Raw genomic sequence first — 18,404 nt, 5'->3', positions numbered from 1 at the left:
ATGGAGAGAAAGAAAAAAACTCTACAAAGAAGACATACAAGTATTTTTAAAGAATCAAGGAGCAATCTAGGGTCATTCGGTATAGGAACAAATAACTCTACATTCCTTAAAAACTCCTATAGTATTGGGGCGCCTGGGTGGCGCAGTCGGTTAAGCGTCCGACTTCAGCCAGGTCACGATCTCGCGGTCCGGGAGTTCGAGCCCCGCGTCAGGCTCTGGGCTGATGGCTCAGAGCCTGGAGCCTGTTTCTGATTCTGTGTCTCCCTCTCTCTCTGCCCCTCCCCCGTTCATGCTCTGTCTCTCTCTGTCCCAAAAATAAATAAACGTTGAAAAAAAAAAAATTAAAAAAAAAAAAACTCCTATAGTATTGCTATACTATAGCAAAGTAGAATAACTCATGTTTGTGATAATATCCTAAGCAATCAGAAGTTTATAATTTTTTTAAGTTTATTTATTTATTTTGAGAGAGAGAGAGAGAGTACGCCCAAGTGGGGGAGGAACAGAGAGAGAGCAAGAGAGAGAGGATCCCAAGTAGGCACTGTCAGCACAGAGCCCAATGTGGGGCCCAAACCCACAAACCATGAGATAATGACCCAAGCTGAAATCAAGAGTCGGACGCTTGACTGAATGAACCACCCAGGTGCCCCATCAATCAGAAGTTTGATTCACATTTAGTACCTTCTCTTTAAGAAGGCAGGAAATGTGTAATACATTTTAGAAAATTTCACATCAAAAAAAAATGTTTGAAATTTAACAAGGGTTGGCAGTTGATGAATTAAGTTTGAATTAACAAGAAATTCACAAGAACACCATAGATAAACTAAGTATTAGTGTAGTGATTTTCCAAAGAAACCATACTGACTTTGAAATTAATTCATAATTAATCCCCCAAACACATTTTAGTCTTAATTTCAATATTTATCACCACCATTCCTAACCCCCCAAATATTAATTAAACCATAATAAATTTCCATTTTTGTAGGTAAAAGATGGTCAAACATCAACAATTTCACACAGTTCAACCTAAAATCTTTGCCAAAATTATTAATAATAAAACAAAGTGGTTTGCATTTTATCTTTTCTATCTCAAGCCTACCCTCTATCAGAAAAAGCTAATTATTAAGTAATAAAGACCCAAAATCCAACCAAAATGAAAATGAGTCCACAGTCACCCCCTATGACATTTTCTTTCTACTTCTCAAAAACAACAATCTTATTTATGCCTGAAAATCTCAACTCCACAAACACACACAGCTCCAAAAATATCCGATAGGTCTGGGCTTAAGCACTATAGTTTTTCATAGACACCACAGTTGAACATAATACTGAAATGTGTGCATGCATACCTGTTATGTTCATTTATAAATATTTAAAAAATAAAATATGCTTAACAACTAATTGTCAGAGCAGTTAAGTATGATCCAAATAAATATAATGAACACTCAAGGGTGTGTGTTTGTGTGTGTGTGTGTGTGTGTTTTAATGTTTATTTATTTTGAGAGACAGAGAGAGAGCGAGCATGAGGAGAGGAGGGTCGGAGGGGGGGCGGGCAGAGAGAATCCCAAGCAGGCTCCATACTGTCAGTGCAGAGCCCAACGTGGGGCTCAATCCCACAAACCTTGAGATCATGACCTGAGTTGAAATCAAGAGTCAGACGCACAACCAACTGAGCCACCCAGGCGCCCCATGGACACTCAAGGTTTTTAGTTATATAAAGTAAGCTGGGATTCAGTCTGCTTTCAGATTCAAAATATTGTATTTTGATCTTCCTCAAAACAAGGAACACCTATATTGGACAAACTAGAATAAGGAATAATTTATCAATCGGGGAAAAAATCTATTTCTAATCTTGCCAGTGTTGTTATGCCAATATAGAATATAACAAAGTTATCCTAGGATGTGCACAAAAGTTTCCTTATGAGTTTCTTCCTTCCCTGTGCCCAGCTAGTATGTTTCTAGGTTCAAGTCTACACGTACTGCATTTTGGGAGAGTACGTGTCCAAACACAAGGAGTTCCCACAATGACCTCCTGGCTCCCAACTCCACGTTGACCCTATTCCAAATGTCAACTGCTCTCTAACTCAGAATTGCCTCCATATGTGTGCCTCTACAAGTATGAATCCCCTGACATGATATAAATACAAAATATTATCTCCCACAAATTAAATAATGCTAGCAATATGGGTGCATTCAAGAATGGACAGTTGCTTACATAATCAGACAGAACCCTGAGAAATTTCAGTCCTTTAAGAATCCAAACTGAGAGACATCTACCAGCAAAAGCTTATGTGCAGCTTTGATAACTGTCATCAAGCTTATTTCATGTATCTTTTCTAAAAATGCTAAATTTATTACACAGAAGGTATAAGCCAAATGACACAATTTTGTTTTTTTCTTAAAATATATGCTAAAAGCATAGAATACTCAAAATCACAAAGACAGAATACCCTAACACAATAAATAACCAAGGGCTCAATCATATGAGAATACTCCTCTTAGCTACAAAAACCTAAAAGGCGGGTTGGGGGACTGCGCGGGGCAGAGAGACGCCAAAAAAGTTCAGGACAAAAGATTCATATAAATCCTGAAAATGTCTGTTAAATGATGTAATTTTTATAGCTTTCCATAAAACTACATGGTTTTAACACATCAATAAAAGCAAACTCCTAAAGCAGAGACATACATTGTTATTAATGATTCAATGAATTCACCGTGGAAGCTAAAGCTGGCGGGGCCAGCCAGGACTTCAGGTTTTCTCTTGCTCCCGCTGTGTTTTGCACAGTGTGTCATCACTGTAACTGACTAGCAAAGTGAAGGTGGCTGCTGGCGCCCTTTTTTGAGGTTGGGCCAATTAAACTCTGTAGCCTCTCACACTGGCAATGTTTACCGGCTAGTTCCTGAACACTAAAGGTGCCAAATCAGATTTTCTCCTCGCTGACTTCCTTCACTTCTTATCAAGTCTATCCACCATTCCCAGCTTCGCGAATGTTCCCGGAAGTAGCTTTCTATAGATGATCATTCCTTACCAATCTTACAGAATCAAAAATATTTAAGGCTAAAGGGAACAAAGATTTACTCTGGGGGTTTACAACCACGGTGTTGCTGTACTGATGTCAGGTGATGTGTCACAAATAACTGTTAACTTTCTCTCCCCTTTTTTTCAATTGGGGCGAAATGTATATAATACAAAATTAACCATTTTAAAGAGGTTTTTTTTTTATTTTAGAGAGAGACAAAGACAGAGACAGAGCATGAGCATGAGCATGAGCAGGGGAGAGGGGCAGAGGGAGAGAGAGAGAGAGAGAGAGAGAGAGAGAGAGAGAATCTCAAACAGGTTCCATGCTCAGTGCTGAGCCTGATGCAGGGCTCTATCCCACAACCCTGGAATCATGACCTGAGCTGAAATCAAGAGTCAGACTGTCAAATAAACACTAAAAAAAAAGGTGGGGGGGGGGACGGACCTGGGTGGCCCAGTCGGTTAAGCACCTGACTTCGGCTCAGGTCATGATCTCAGGCTCATGAGTTCGAGCCCTGTGTTGGGCTCTGTGCTGACAGCTCAGAGCCTGGAGCCTGCTTCAGATTCTGTGTCTCCCTCTCTCTCTGCCCCTCCCCCACTCATGCTCGCTCACTCTCCCTCTCTCTCTCTCTCTCTCTCAAAATAAATGATTAAAAAAAAAAAGAGTCAGATGCTCAACCAACTGAGCCACCCAGGCGCCCCACAAAATTAGCCATTTTAAAGGGTACAATGCAGTTGCACCCAGTACATTCACAATATTGTGCAGCCACTACCTCATAACTGTGACTTTTTCTTTTTCTTTTAATGTTTATTTATTTTGAGAGAGAGAATGAGTGGGGGAGGGGCAGAAAGAAAGAGGGAGAGAGACAATCCCAAGGAGGCTCCATGCTGCCAGTGCAGAGGCCGCTGCAGGGCTTGATCTCACAAAACATGAGATCAGGACCTGAGCCGAAATCAAGAGTCAGACGCTTACTTAACCAACTGAGCCACCCAGGCACCCCTGTGGCTTCATTTTTAATGGGTGCATAGTTAAGATTACCCCTTCAATGAATCACCCTCGCTCGGAGTCAATATGGTGTTCTAAGAGGGTGAGAAATGGGCAGATATAAACTTGCACGTTAGGCATCTTCAATACCTGGCAAAGTCAACCAACTGGTTGAAGATCACTGACCACCTCGTTCCATAGATGCATTACATTTTTTCAAACATTCACTCATTCAGTTATGACCCTGTAACATTCCACTGGTAGAGACGGACACACTGACAGCTACAGTGCAGGGCTATGACTGTAGCCCATACAAGTACAGTCAAAGGAGAGTGTTGCCAGCTATGCCCAGCAATGACAGAAGAATTCACAAAGGAGAAGAAGACTGAATTAGCTCTCAGAGTCATGACCAGTGATGAAAGGAAGGTAAATTAAGGAGAGTACTACAAGGAGAAGAGATTGGAGGCAAAGAAGGAGTAAACGCAAATGCATGGCAGCCATGCCCTGATGAGCCATGGCCAGCTGCATTGTAGGATACAGTCACACCAACAGGCAAAAATGCAGTAAGCACATTTTAGGTGCGAGGCGCTCCTCGTACGCATTTTACATCATATCCTCATAGTCATACTAGGAGCTAAGTGCCATTCGCCTTCAGTAGATGAGACATCTGAGGTCTAGAGAGGTTAAGGAATGGCTACACAGCTACAAAGCGGCTGAGCGAGGCAGTCAATTCACAGCCAGGCCGTCTAGCTGCAGAGCCCATCCTCTTCATCTCTATACAGTCTACACTACAATTTCCTTTCTTCTTCTTCTTCTTCTTCTTCTTCTTCTTCTTCTTCTTCTTCTTCTAATAAAATTAGTCACTTAAGGCACAATCTTTCATGATGGAAACTACAGTCGACCACAGCACACTGAAGGTCAACAAACGACTGACAGGAACAGTGAGGGGGCACCACTTAGGATCCCTGGCGGCCTCTGAACCAGTGAACACACAAGTGGCAAGCCATACTGGAAGATCAGCAAAACTTGATTTGTTTCTTATTCTTTTAAATTAAAAAAAAAAAATCCATAAAAACAGAAGTTTTCGTATTTTCCTCATAACCCAGTTATTTTCTTCCACATCCCCTAACCCAAGGTGTGCTTACCCACTTGGAAGACCTCTACTAAACAATGGAGAGACACAGCAAGGTTTTAAGGAGGTGAATAATGTGAACATGTGTGGGGGCAGGAGGAGGGGAGGAGGCTAACAATAACTCTAAGAGGAGTAAGAAGGAAAAACCAGAGGAAAAAAAAAAAGAGACCAGGAAAGAAAAATCATTAGGATGCCATTTGCAAGACATCCAGCAAGTGATAATGAGGTGCTAACCTATAACAGTGGGGGGTCACATGTGAAAGATTAAATGACATGCCCAAGGACACAAGTCATGGGAAGTGCCAGAACAAAAACCTCAGTCTCTAGGTTGCACTGACCTGGGAATGGTGTATAGAATGGATTTGCAGAAAGACCTTTATCATGAAATTTGCGAGACTTCTCTTTACACGTAGTTTTGTCCACAATGTTTGATTATTTTTAAGTCTAATTTTATACTATTACATTAAAGGGGGGAGGGGGGGCACCTGGGTGGCTCAGTCGATTAAGCGTCTGCCTTTGGCTCAGGCCAGGATCTCACAGCTCCTGAGTTCGAGCCCGGCATCGGGCTCCGTGCTAACAGCTTGGAGCCTGGAGCCTGCTTCGGATTCTGTGTCTCCCTCTCTCTCTGCCCCTCCTTCGTTTATGCATTGCCTCATTCTCTCTCTGTCTCTAATATAAATAAACATTAAAAATAATTTTTTTTTAATTTGAGACTTTTCACTTTCAAATCCAGAAACAAAATACTTTATCATAGAGAAAGTACAGGGATTTGAAATACACCCTTCTGTAAAAGGAATAAGCTATTCCAAGACACAGATTTACAGGATGGAATCCTTACAAGTGAGCTTCCAAACAAGCTTTTTAAATGAAGTGCTATCAGAGAAGTCATTTAAGAAGCCAGATTCACATTGTATTAATATGACAAGTATAACAAGATAAATACATCATATGATTCTCAAATGACATAATTAATGTCGCTTATGTGACATATTCCTATTAATGATCTTTTATTATGTGTGAACAGTAAAATAACATTAGATAAGCAATGAAAAAATCCAATCAGCAGCAGCTTTCCTGCAGGTTTTGACTGCAGTCTTATTTATACAGTGTTATCTGATACTAATCCTTGGATTTTAAAGAGCAGGAATCACTTCAGAATTGTAAACAAACATGTTTCTATGCAATGAGCATTTTAATTACTATCATTTCTGCAAGTACAAGATAAAAATAATGTGTGGTATGATAGCCTCACAGGGGAAAGTATATTTTGCCAGGCCAATAAGGTTACATTAATAAAAGGATCATGACACTGAATCAGGAGTCTGGTCCATGGCTCCTGGTAGTATGTCATTTTAACAATGAATGCCATGGATATTCTGTGGAAAGTGTGGCTGTCCCCTCCCTTCCTAACATTCTCTACAAAAGACCAGAATCAAGTGTCAAAATATTCTGGTGCTCTTTAATAATCCACTACAGTCTAGTATCTATGAATCAATTGAAATGTTTTGTATCTTTTCTTACATGTAAACTTACTACTACCTCTTAGAATAAGAAAGTCTAAAGATGCAAGTTTTACAAAGTAATAGTTCTTTTTTACTTTTACATCAGTATTTATTGAGCAACTATATTATCCTTGACACCAAAAAAAGAGGTATGAGATACGGTTCCCAAACTCAAGGAACTTGGAGTGTAATTGAGAGGCTGGATACGAAAAGAGATTTTTTAAAAAGATTGCTACCTCATGGTTTCATGAGTTTGAGCCCCAAGTTGGGCTCTGTACTGGCATCACGGAAACTGCTTCAGATTCTCTCTCTCCCCTCTCTCTCTTCCTGCTCCTTCCTCACTCATGCTGTCTCTGTCTCTCTCAAAATAAATAAATAAACTTTAAAAATTTAGTTAAAAAAAAAGATTGGTATCAATAAAAGACACTCAGCCTAGAAGAGCATAGATTCTAAATGCTCCAAGAATTCAGAGGCAGATAAAATCACTGTGTCTCTTCAAGAAGGAGAGGGAAGAAGAGCATTTGGTGCCAGTATCCAGAAATGAGGGAGCAGAGCTATGGCTAACCTTCTTATATACTGAGATCACCTCAACAATCAGCCTTTATCTTTCCTGGATAAACTCCCAAGTACAGGGGTGAAGAACACACATCTTGAAGTAAACAAGGGCTGGTCCAATCCTGCCATGCTATGTGACTCTGGCTAAGTCATTGCATCTCTCTAAACCTGTTTCCTTCTCTGTAAAATGCAACATATAACACCTGCCACCTCACTGAAAAAGAATTAAATGAATGGATACGAGAACAAGTAGAGATGCCTACTGGCATGAAAAAAATGGCAGCATGATATTAAATGTCATTCTTACCATGATGCAATCACAGTTGCACAGAATCTTACTTTTTAGGGAGAATTACAGGGCTCTTGGTAGGAGGTCCCCTATGCTCTGGAAGACTGGGTCCTAAGTTCCTCACTGGTTGTGAGGGTGAAACGTGATTAATCACGTTTTGGTGGTTTCTTGGCGAAAAGTTTAGGAGACCCTAATTGAATATTGGAGCACACATCTTGAATTTTAGTATTCAGTTTAACTCAGCAAGTAAAGAAAGAGGACTAAGGAGCTCCCCTCCATCAGGTATCCCAGCTGTATTCTCAGAGACAAAGCAGCCTAGAAGCTATGGTCATTCTCTTAGAGTTATCCCAGAATTGATAAAAGCCAGGACTGGTAGCTGACAGGACACCAGAACAGCAAGTTACCAACCAATCCTAGTCATAAAGCCCAGCTATAGACAAATGCTATATGGGGCAGCCAGCATTCTATAGATGATCTTCCCAGCTTTGTTAAAATCACATCAATGCAGTATCACTTTTCATCTGTAGCGTAAAGGATTTTTATGAAACAGTTTGGCAAAACACATGGCATGTGACTATTCTACTACAAATGTGTTAGCAGACCCAGCCAGAAACCATGGCAATGATCTGATCATGAGAGTATTCTTGAAAGAATAAGAAAATAAACCTAATTTTTATAAAGACTTACTGTTGCCCTACCGGTTTTGAATACTGAGTATTGTCCAAAGAAGCTTCCATTTCCAATGTAGAAACATCAAGAATTGTTCTCAAGCCACCACCAAAAAATCACACAGTATTTGATGGCTCAGCTTATTTTTTAATCTTCTATGAACTCTGCAGAATTATATCTGGATCTTTATAACATGATGGTTTGGGATTATGAATACAGTGGATAAACACAACCTTCTGTTATAGCCATTTAAGCATCATAGAGTGAGTAAATACTGCAGAGTGAATCCTAACACTTGAAACAGAATCTTCCAGAGTCCAGAAATCCACCTGACTGCCAAGAATAATACTTCCGTGGTTCAAGCAATACCAGTACCCAGAGGGGTTTCCACAGACACAACTGCATGAGTTACTGCATATTGGGTAAAATAGAAAAAACAGACATTTATGAATGTATAGTTTGCAGACGTCTTAAAAGTACTCATAAATATGCAATTTACAAATACAGAAGAAATGGGGGAGCACTTTAGGAATACACAGTATCTGTTTAAATTGCTTAATTATATGGTTTCTTCTATGGTTTTCCTCAACCTGACTCTGAATTTGATTGGGGATTAGAAGGAGGTGATACGTGGATCTCTTTTAACTAAAGTAAATGAAACCAATCTCACTGAAAGAAGCTCTACGATGAGAACTAACATATGAGAGATTCTGACTTCAGGAGGAGGTAGAAATGACTTAGTGTCAGAGATCAAAATTGCATTAATTACATATCAAAGACAATCTTTCAATTTACCAGGCTATACTAAAGCATGGTTTGTTAGATTCTCTAGCAATATAGCAAACGCACAATATCAGAGAATCATCTCCCACATGATTTCTATCTCAACTCTGGTATAAAACACGGTATCACACATCATGCCACAAAGAAGGAGTCAGTTTGGCTAGTTCAAGTAAAACACCATCCAGCTGCTAACCGAGACAGGTCAAGGCTGGGGAGGGGCACAGCACATTCAGTTCGCTGTGCTTTCCTTTAGAAGAATGTCAATAAAAACCATGGCCAAACGAGGTATTTGGGGGGGGGGGGAGGGCGGGGGGAGGTCCTGCTATGCAGTGAACCACTGGGTTCACCTAACAGCACCAGTCAGACAAGTTAGCAAAAGGGAACCCTAGCCAAACCTACAGCCGCCAACAACTTAAAGAAAGCTGTCTTTCTCCCTGAGCGTCCTGGGGTAGGGACCAGTCCCACATTTAGAAACGTTATTTCTGGGACCAATAGCAATTTATTTTGATAGAACCACTGGATTTTTTTTTCTTGAGTTCTCAACAAAGGAGCCATATTAGGAAATAATCTCGCAAAAAGCAAAGTGCCCCCTCCCCCTCTTCCCCACGATCGATGCACACACGCCCGTGCACGCTGACACGCACAGACACACACCCGTGCACAATGGCCGGCGCGCGCACTCGCGCGGGCCCACGCGGCAGCCCGGGAGCCCCGCAGGCAGAAGGCCCGGGCCGGCCCCAGGCGCCGGGGCAGGAGGCCCCGCGGCCGGGCTGCCCGGGAACCAGCTGCTGGGCGGTTGTGCTGGGGATGTTCGCCCCCCAGCGGGGCCCTTGGGAAGCAGCTGCCAGAGGCTCGCAACCTATTAACCCCTTGGGGAAGTAGGTGCTGCAACACCCACCTGCAGGGACGCTGGAATGTATGGGGGGGGGGGGGGAGGGTGCGGCCCCAAATGGCCCCCCCAGAGACAGGGCGCCACCGAGTCCTTGGACTCTGGCAGCTCTTGGCTGGGTCCTTGCAAAGCTAATCTGTCGCTGGCTTCACGGGGCTTCTAAAGCAACCGGGTGTTTCTGAGCTGTCACCCCTGAGACTCCAGGCACACCAAGAAGGAAAAACTTAAGAGGGCAGTGGACGCAGGCTAGACTTAGTAACTCGTCCCTGGGGGACTGGCGCCAAGTCCCTAAAGGGACTGAGATGCTTGGACCGGCCAGCCCAGCAAACTACAGAAGGGATGGAGGGACCCGAGGGCAACCGCCCCCAGTCACCCTTCCCTGGGTCGGGCATCAGGGCCCCGTCCGCGCTCCAGGACACTTACCTTCTTCCGGGGCTGCCATTTCATCATATTTGTACAGCCGATACGTGGAACATCAAGATGCTGGCTGGGGGCTGGGGGCAGATGCAGGGCAGCCGCGACTGCAAGTCATGCTGCCTCCCTCCCACCCCCTAATTCTTCCCCATATTCACTGCGAAGGGAAAAAGCCCAGGAGAGTCCAGTCTTTTCGCCTTCAGTTCAATGAAAAGTATCCCCACACCACGAACACACTTCCCACCGGGCTAGGAAGTCCCAGCAGCAACCAGCGTACTCCTGCCAGAGCGGGGCATTTTCCCCCACCCCAGCCAAGCGCCTGCAAAAGGAGCCTGCGGCAGGGGGTCTCCAAGCCGGCTGCAGAGACCCTCCCTCAGAGAACAGACTCAGGACGAGAGCTGCTGCAGAAACGGAGCCGGGCTCCTGCCATCCAAACCCCTTTTGGCGAATTCTCCTCTTCTCAAAAAAAAAAGATTAGACAAGCAATCAAACCCTCACGCGCAGCCTGGAGCAACTCCCAAAATTCTGGGTGTATTTCTCGTTTGTAAAATTTAGCAAAGAAAATTCCAAAGATCTGTAATCAGAGCTTCTTTACGCTGCTTTTTCTTCCTTCTTGGCTAACTTGGGGAAAGGATCTGCCTTTCCCGAAATGCCTACCTTCCCTGAACACTGTAAATAGGAAAACTTGGTTTGTGTGTTTAGATTTTTTTTTTTTAATTCCCAAGAACCTTAGTGGGGAAAGGCTGGAAGGAAATCCTGCAAGAACCCAACTCCACAGCTCAGTCTGCACTAATGACTTCCTTCCCTTCAGTGTGAGCACAGCCTGCCCAGCTCCAGCCACACAGAGCAAACGGTTTCTGGGTCTTAGTGCCACGACATCTGCTCCAAAGCAAAAAGTAAGCATACAGTTTGAGAGGCACCCAGCAGCTCCCAAGGAATCAGAGCCAGAAGAGACCTACAAAATCAGGAAACCATTTCAAAAGATGTATTTCAATTTGTGAGTTACATCAAGAGAAAACAAAAAAGGAATAGAAAAGGACTCTAGTCCAAAAAGCTACAAAATCTCAACGTGTGATCTGAAGAAAAAAGATTTCAGGTATGTTAAAAAATAAAAAAATTTAATCAAGAAAAAACTCTGCTTCTCTAAATCTAGCACTAATTTCATTCATCTTCTGTAAAATGATTCCATCCTATTTAAGGAGATACATCTCCAAACACAAGATACTATGTAATTCCACTATTATTTGTCATCCAACATGTCTATCAAGTCCTATCCCACCATGAGGCTATTTTGATAGATGGGAATATAATGGCTGGTGTAAGCTTCTAGAATACTAATGTACATAATAACAGTAACTGATGTACTATGAGTCCAAGTTCCAGCAACGTTTAACTTATTAGTCTCCGAGTTCTATATGCATTGGCAGGATTGGCTGATGTAGGTGATTCTATGCAGATTGGACACTAACCATATCTGATTATAAATGTTACTAAAATACACAAAACAGTTATCAGAAACAGGTTACTTTTGAGATCTCTTCTAAGCCTAAGAGTCTGAAATTCAATAGTGAAAGCATTACCTTTTTTATAATAATAATATTAACAATTACAGCTGAATGAATAGGTATTGTATCTTAAACCACTACTCCTTGCCAGGATCTATGCTTACATTCATTATCTGAAGCCCTGCAGGGAAGGTCTTATCGTTCCATTTTCCAAATGAGGACACTGAGATTCAGAGGGGTCACGTGCTCAACCAAGACCACAACACACGGAAGGTGGTGGGGCTGGTATTCAGACCCACAATAATGTGATTCCAGGGCCCATGAGCTATTGACAATGTGCATCATAGCTACCTCTCATCTCAGTAGAACTATATTAAGTGCCTATGACCTAAGCACCTATTATTTGCCAGCCCTTGTTCCAGGCACTAGAAATATGAGTAGGAGGCTGTCCCTGCTCTTGAAACTACATACAGTAGTCCGCAGTCAAATAATACCAGCAAATAACACCAATACTCTGTATATGTTCTGACATACCCAAATCATTCCACACAGCTTAATGTGGTTATCCTGCTAGCATGCAAAGGTCAGTGAATTGCAAACCAAATTCATCTATCTACCCCAAAATCAGTTTCTCTTCCTAGCTTTCCTTCATCTGTCCATAGCACTGTTATCATCCCGGGATAACAAAACCTTGACATCATTCCTTATATTTAACCACCAAGTCCTTTCCCTTCTTTCTTAGATATCACTTTCAAACTCCTATTGCTGATCTCTGAAGCAAGAGCCTCACCAAACAAACATACACTAGGTACAAACATACACTAGATACAAAGCAAAATTTAGGACAGAAAGGTGTAATGACGAGTCCCTGTGCTAGAGGAAGTTACAAAGAAGTTAGGACAAAACAGAGGACACATAAGAAGACAACCAGGCATTGCCTTAGTCAGTTAAACAACAAAGGACATGGTCAGCAATTGTGCCAGGAGTTAGAGGCAGAAATCATTGTCAACAGGGATGGTCAAGGAAGGTTTCACAAAGGAATGTGAAATAAACATTCAGAGGAGATACAACTCATTCTAGAGCCAAAAGCCAAGATGCTTACCATGGTCAGTAATTGATCTTCAGGATCTGGACCCTTCTACCTTTCAGAACTCATCTCTTACCCCTCTCCTGCTCGCTTTCTCCGCTCCTGCTCTATTGACCACCTCACTGTCCCAAGGGCTCACCCTTGGGACATATACTTGTTGCACCCTCTGTCTGAATCACTCTTCCTCCAGACAGCCTCTTGTTTCTCTCCCTTGGTTCCTTCAGGACTTTGTTCAAATTACCATATTAGAAAGGCTGTCTCTCACCATTCCTTCTAAAATAATAGCACCATGGCCCACACACCACTATGTTCTATCTTCCTTATTCTGCTACAATTTACTTCATAGCCCTTATGACATATATTTTATTTGTTTGCTTAATGTCTTATTCATCTCACAAGAACATAAATTCCAAGGGAGCGGGGACTATGCTCTGCTATAATACCAACACCCAGTGAAAAATACCTGACACAATAAGCAATCATTAAATATTTGTTGAATGAGGGGCGCCTGGGTGGCGCAGTCGGTTAAGCGTCCGACTTCAGCCAGGTCACGATCTTGCGGTCCGCGAGTTCGAGCCCCGCATCAGGCTCTGGGCTGATGGCTCAGAGCCTGGAGCCTGTTTCCGATTCTGTGTCTCCCTCTCTCTCTGCCCCTCCCCCGTTCATGCTCTGTCTCTCTCTGTCCCAAAAATAAATAAACGCTGAAAAAAAAAATGTTTTTAAATATTTGTTGAATGAAAGAAAGAGAAAAGGAGAAGAGTATGAACAAAAGAGACAAGCATATATAAGATGTATTCAAGATACACAATACTGACCTGCCTAAAATATAAGGCTTAAGTATGAGAACGTTAGAAGCAGAGTCTTTGTCTTGTTCAGTTTTTGTAGTCTTCTGTGCCCCAAGTTGTATCTGGCACAGCAGAAGTGCTCAATATTTAATGGAAAAAAGAATGAATGGGGACAGGTGGGTGTGGGGGTAGGTGTTAAAGGGTGAATGAGTGAAAGTCAGTTCTGTTCTATACAAAGTAAAAGGTACTTTGGTAAGGTATTCTGCAACCAAATGGTAGGGGATGTTGTAAGGCAGAGAAATTTGGACTTTATCCTATAGAATGCACTGAAGGTGTTCACAGTAGGAAAAGGGCATTAATTGAAGCAGCATTCTTTTATTTTTACATTTTTAGTACATATATTTAAATTATCTACAGGACACTACTATTAATTTCCCAGTCACCTAGTTCTACTTTTTTTAATTCCAGTATAGTTAGCACACAGTGTCCCATTAGCTTCAGGCGTACAATACAGTGATTCAACACTTCCATACATCACCCAGTGCTCATCACAACAAGGGCACTCCCTAACCATCACCTATTTTCCCCCATCCGCCTCCCCTCTGGTAACCATTTTCCCCGCCTCCCCTCTGGTAACCATTAGTTTGTTCTCTACAATTAAGTCTCTTTTTATTTCCCCTTTGTTCGTTTGTTTTGTTTCTTAAATTCCACAGATGAGTGAAATCATATTGCATTTGTCTTTCTCTGACTAACTCATTTTGGTTAGCATTATACTCTCTAGCTCCATCCACATCATTGCAAATGGCAAGATTTCATTCCTTTTATCACTGAATAATATTCCATTATGGTATGTATACCACATCTCCTTTATCCATTCATCTATCCATGGACACTTTGCTTCCATAATTTGGCGACTGCACATAATGCTGCTGTCAACACAGGGGTGCATGTATCCCTTTGAATTAGTGCTTTTGTATTTTTTGGGTAAAGCAGCATTTTTAAGCAATCTAATATAGAACAAAATATTAAACCAAAATATTAATTATAAGGCTGTTTTTATATAAACCTTTAGATTTTTTAAAACTATGTAAACTATTTAAGTGCTTATTACTCTGACCATTTGACAGATATCAAAACTAAATTTCAGAGGGGTTAAGAAACTTGTTCAATGCCACACAGCAAGCCAATGGCAATGGAAGGGCTAGAACCCAAGGCTTATAAATCAACGCCTCAGTGATGAAAGCAGGAACCTACAACTGCTTAGGGGTCAAGGAAAAAGTTTCTATTTTCTACTCTGCCTCTGACTTACTGATATAACAAAAATTTTCAAAAGGGCAAGGCAGGTGACATGACTAAGTAAAACACAGTCAGGGATAAGACAAAAGAGAATTGTGAATATGGTAAACCTTGAGGATACATAAATAATGTAAAAGACGAAGCTGAGACATAACTTTCGTCAATTGATATCATGCAGGAATATCAGTCTAACAGTGCCAGATACTCTAAATTTTCATGAGAAGCTAAAAATTTCCTGATTTTTAACCGTTTGCTCAAAAATTTTAAAGCATCCTAAGAGGCCAAACAAAACATGCCTGTAGGTCTAAATTCCATCTGCATGTCATAATTTGTGACTGCTGACTTAAGCCACTCAAGGCTTTACTTTCCCATATGTAAATTAAGGGACCTACATGGTTCCTAAACCCGGGGGCTGTTCTGAAAGTCGTCTGTGAAGCCATATGCACACCATGCATGGTCTGTGGGCTGAAGAGTAATCTCCCATACTCAGACCATGTTGGACTTAAAAAAAGACAAAGTTATTTAAAATGGGGAAGGGGGCTCTGAAAACAGTGGACTGTTATCAGAAAAAAAAGAGAAAATATATGTATGTTTCTATGAAAAGTCAGACTCAATCCAAAACTCTAAAGTGAGGGGCACCTGGGTGGCTCAGTTGGCTAAGCATCCAACTCTTGATTTCAGCTCAGGTCATGATCTCGCAGTTTGTGAGTTCGAGTCCTTTATCAAGGCTCTGCTCTGGCAGCACAGAACCTGCTTGGGATTCTCTCTCTTCTCTCTCTACCCTCCCCACTTGCATTCTCTCTCTCTCCAGTGTAAATAAACTTTTAAAAATTAAAAAAAAATAAATAAATAAAACTCCCAAGTGATACAAGGTTTTAAACTCATTTTCAATCATTTAGGTTTATGTCCTTTGGATCACTTATTTGTATGGCATTTCTTCCCCTGCTGTCTGGGGAGTATTTCAGATTTCATTTAACAGGTACCACACGATAGAGGACCATTACCTAGAAGCCTTTAAATACCAATACAATCTTAAATCACCTTATTTATTTTATGTCTTTATTTTGCTTAATCCAAATTGAATCAGTAATTATATCTGAAATATTTATAAAATTACTATTATACCAATACACTTTCTCCATCAGTAATTATTTATAGAAAACCACCAAGCTAACACAGTTCAAAATGTTGTAATTTAGCTTCTTGTTTCAAAGATCCAATATCAAACAGCAAGAACACAGTTTCTCAGATCCACAGCTACTAAAAGGCATTTTTACAACTGCTTTATTTTTTAACATAGCACTTCGTAAATCATTTCTCTAAAAGCAGATATTGTAAAACAGCTTTTTAAATTGTATTTTCCTCAATAACTACTTGTCTATTCAAATCTGAACAAAAGCAAGAAAGAGGAAATGAATGAAGAAAACATACCTTTTATCGTTGTTGTAAATTTTCTTGAGATTTCCTAAGGAATGAGATGTCTATCTTTGATCACAGGGTAAATGCCTGAAAAAGCCAGCCTCATATTTATTTACATTTATTGGGTTTATAAGTAGAATATTCAATTCAATGTAAAACAGTATTTAGAAAATATACTAATTTTCCTAAAGGTCAAATTATTTTCAAGTATCAAGTAACTAAAGAGGTGGTAGGAAAGTAAAGGAACAAAGGGAGAAGTGTATTTGAGATCAAAAAAAATTTTGCCTCATTAGTGATATTTCACACATTTGTTTGCTTTCAGAATGTAAAGGCCTTGCTTTGCTAAAAAAAAAAAAAAAAAAAAAAAAAAAAAAAAAAAAAAGAAAACTAAAATAAGTTGTTACAGTAAGAATTCTGCTACCACAACCAAGCTGATGCGGGACTCTGTTCCCGTTCCTCAAGAGGGAAACTGATCCAGAAAGGATCACCTCTAACCTTAGCCATCTCACTTCCTTCCACTCTCAGGCAGCGTCAGAGAAAAAAGTCCAATCCTTTAATTCCAACACACACCGATTCAAGAACTCATTATAAACAAGGGACTGTACTACAGTGTGGGAGGAGACAAAAATGCATCACGTGATTTTTGCCCTTGAGAAGACAGCAGTCTGAAGAACACGACAAGCAGACGACTAATAAAAATAACAACAGCAACTAACACTTACGCATCTTGCTATTTTTCTGACTCTTTAGACCCCAACTCTTGGCACAAGCTAAGAGCCAGAAGAATGAACTAACTATAATGGTATATTCTCTCATTAAGACTAGGGAAGCCCTAAAGGGTAATTAATTCTGACAGTGGCAAATGAGAAAGGTTTTGCAGGTAAGGTGGGACAATATCCTTTCAACATGCAGAGAAGAGGCTTGGGGAGGACTGTTCCAGACTGAAGAAATGGAGCCAAACATGAGCCAAAACATGGAAGTGTGGAAAGTGTGGGCCACATTAGCAAAGCATCCACTAGATCCGAAACCTGTAACACAAGGCAAGGTGTGGTGGAGTCAAGGTGAGAAGCTGTCAATGATATTATCTTCACAGTAATAACTTTTATTTATTGAGTATGTACAAAGTATTGAAGTATTTCATATATTTTTTATTTCATTGATTCTTCCTAACACTTTCATGAGGAGGAACTATTATCTTGCCCATTTTACAGAAGAGGAAATTAAGATTAATGGGTTAAGTAAATTCCCAAAGTATTATGGCTAGAAAGTGTCAAAAGGAAATTTAACTCACATTCTAAAGCCTTGTTCCTAACTCCTGACTTAGAACACAATGATGAGCAGCATAGGGTTTTAATCAAGGTATTGGCAAATTCACTTGATTTTTATGCTAACTCTGAAAGGAAGTACTGTGAGTGACAGAAAGAACAGGAGAATAAAAACAGGAAGACCAAGTAAGTTTCTGTCGCAATTGCTCAATAACAGAGGAAGAGGCCTTGAATTAAGACAGCAGAAACAGAAAAAGGATCTTAAGAGACATTTCGTAAGTAAAACAGGTCCTATATACCTGATAGAGCAGGATCTCAAAATATTTCATCATCCTTTAAGAAAAGACACAGCCCACTAACTGAGGTAGGGATCACAGAAAGAGCAAGTAGGTACTAAATTCAACTCGAGACCAAGTCAGAGTACTGATAAGAGATACACAGGAATGTGGAGTAGGTAGGTAGAAAGGGGTGTTCTCTGGAGTCAAGGAAACATATCTATAGCTATAGATTTGGGGGTCATCAATACTGCCTGATTCAAACCTTAGATCCACCATATACTAGCTGTATGACTTTGATTACTTCTTTTTTCCGTACCTTAATCTCCAATTCTATAAAATGTAGGTAATAATAGCCCCTACATAAACGTGGTTGTTGGGAGGATTAAGTTACATATATTTAACATATATAATACGTTCCATACATAATGCTATATGTTTAATATTGTTGTGGTTGTTTTACTGTGCTAATCTGATTTTTTTTTCTTTCTTCATCACACCATGGGTTTTGTCCTGGTGTTAAGACCAACAAACTGCC

General features: G+C 40.8%; 1 protein-coding gene across 5 annotated transcripts in view; it reads right to left on the bottom strand.

Moving 5' to 3' along the window:
• TTC28 (tetratricopeptide repeat domain 28) overlaps positions 1-18,404 on the bottom strand; it is a 638,834-nt gene that overhangs the window by 418,947 nt on the left and 201,483 nt on the right. For 2 of the 5 annotated variants that reach the window (XM_045459315.1, XM_045459316.1), the window contains exon 1: positions 10,244-16,693. The exons of the other annotated variants lie outside the window; for them this stretch is intronic. In XM_045459315.1, coding sequence (XP_045315271.1) covers positions 10,244-10,270 — 27 coding nt within the window. In that variant the 5' untranslated portion in view covers positions 10,271-16,693. Of the gene's footprint in view, positions 1-10,243; positions 16,694-18,404 lie in introns of those variants that run through there. 5 annotated transcript variants of the gene reach the window in all.

Source organism: Leopardus geoffroyi, chromosome D3 (genome assembly GCF_018350155.1).
Source record: "Leopardus geoffroyi isolate Oge1 chromosome D3, O.geoffroyi_Oge1_pat1.0, whole genome shotgun sequence".
Lineage (NCBI taxonomy): Eukaryota > Metazoa > Chordata > Mammalia > Carnivora > Felidae > Leopardus > Leopardus geoffroyi.
This window is presented reverse-complemented; position numbering and strand designations above follow the sequence as displayed.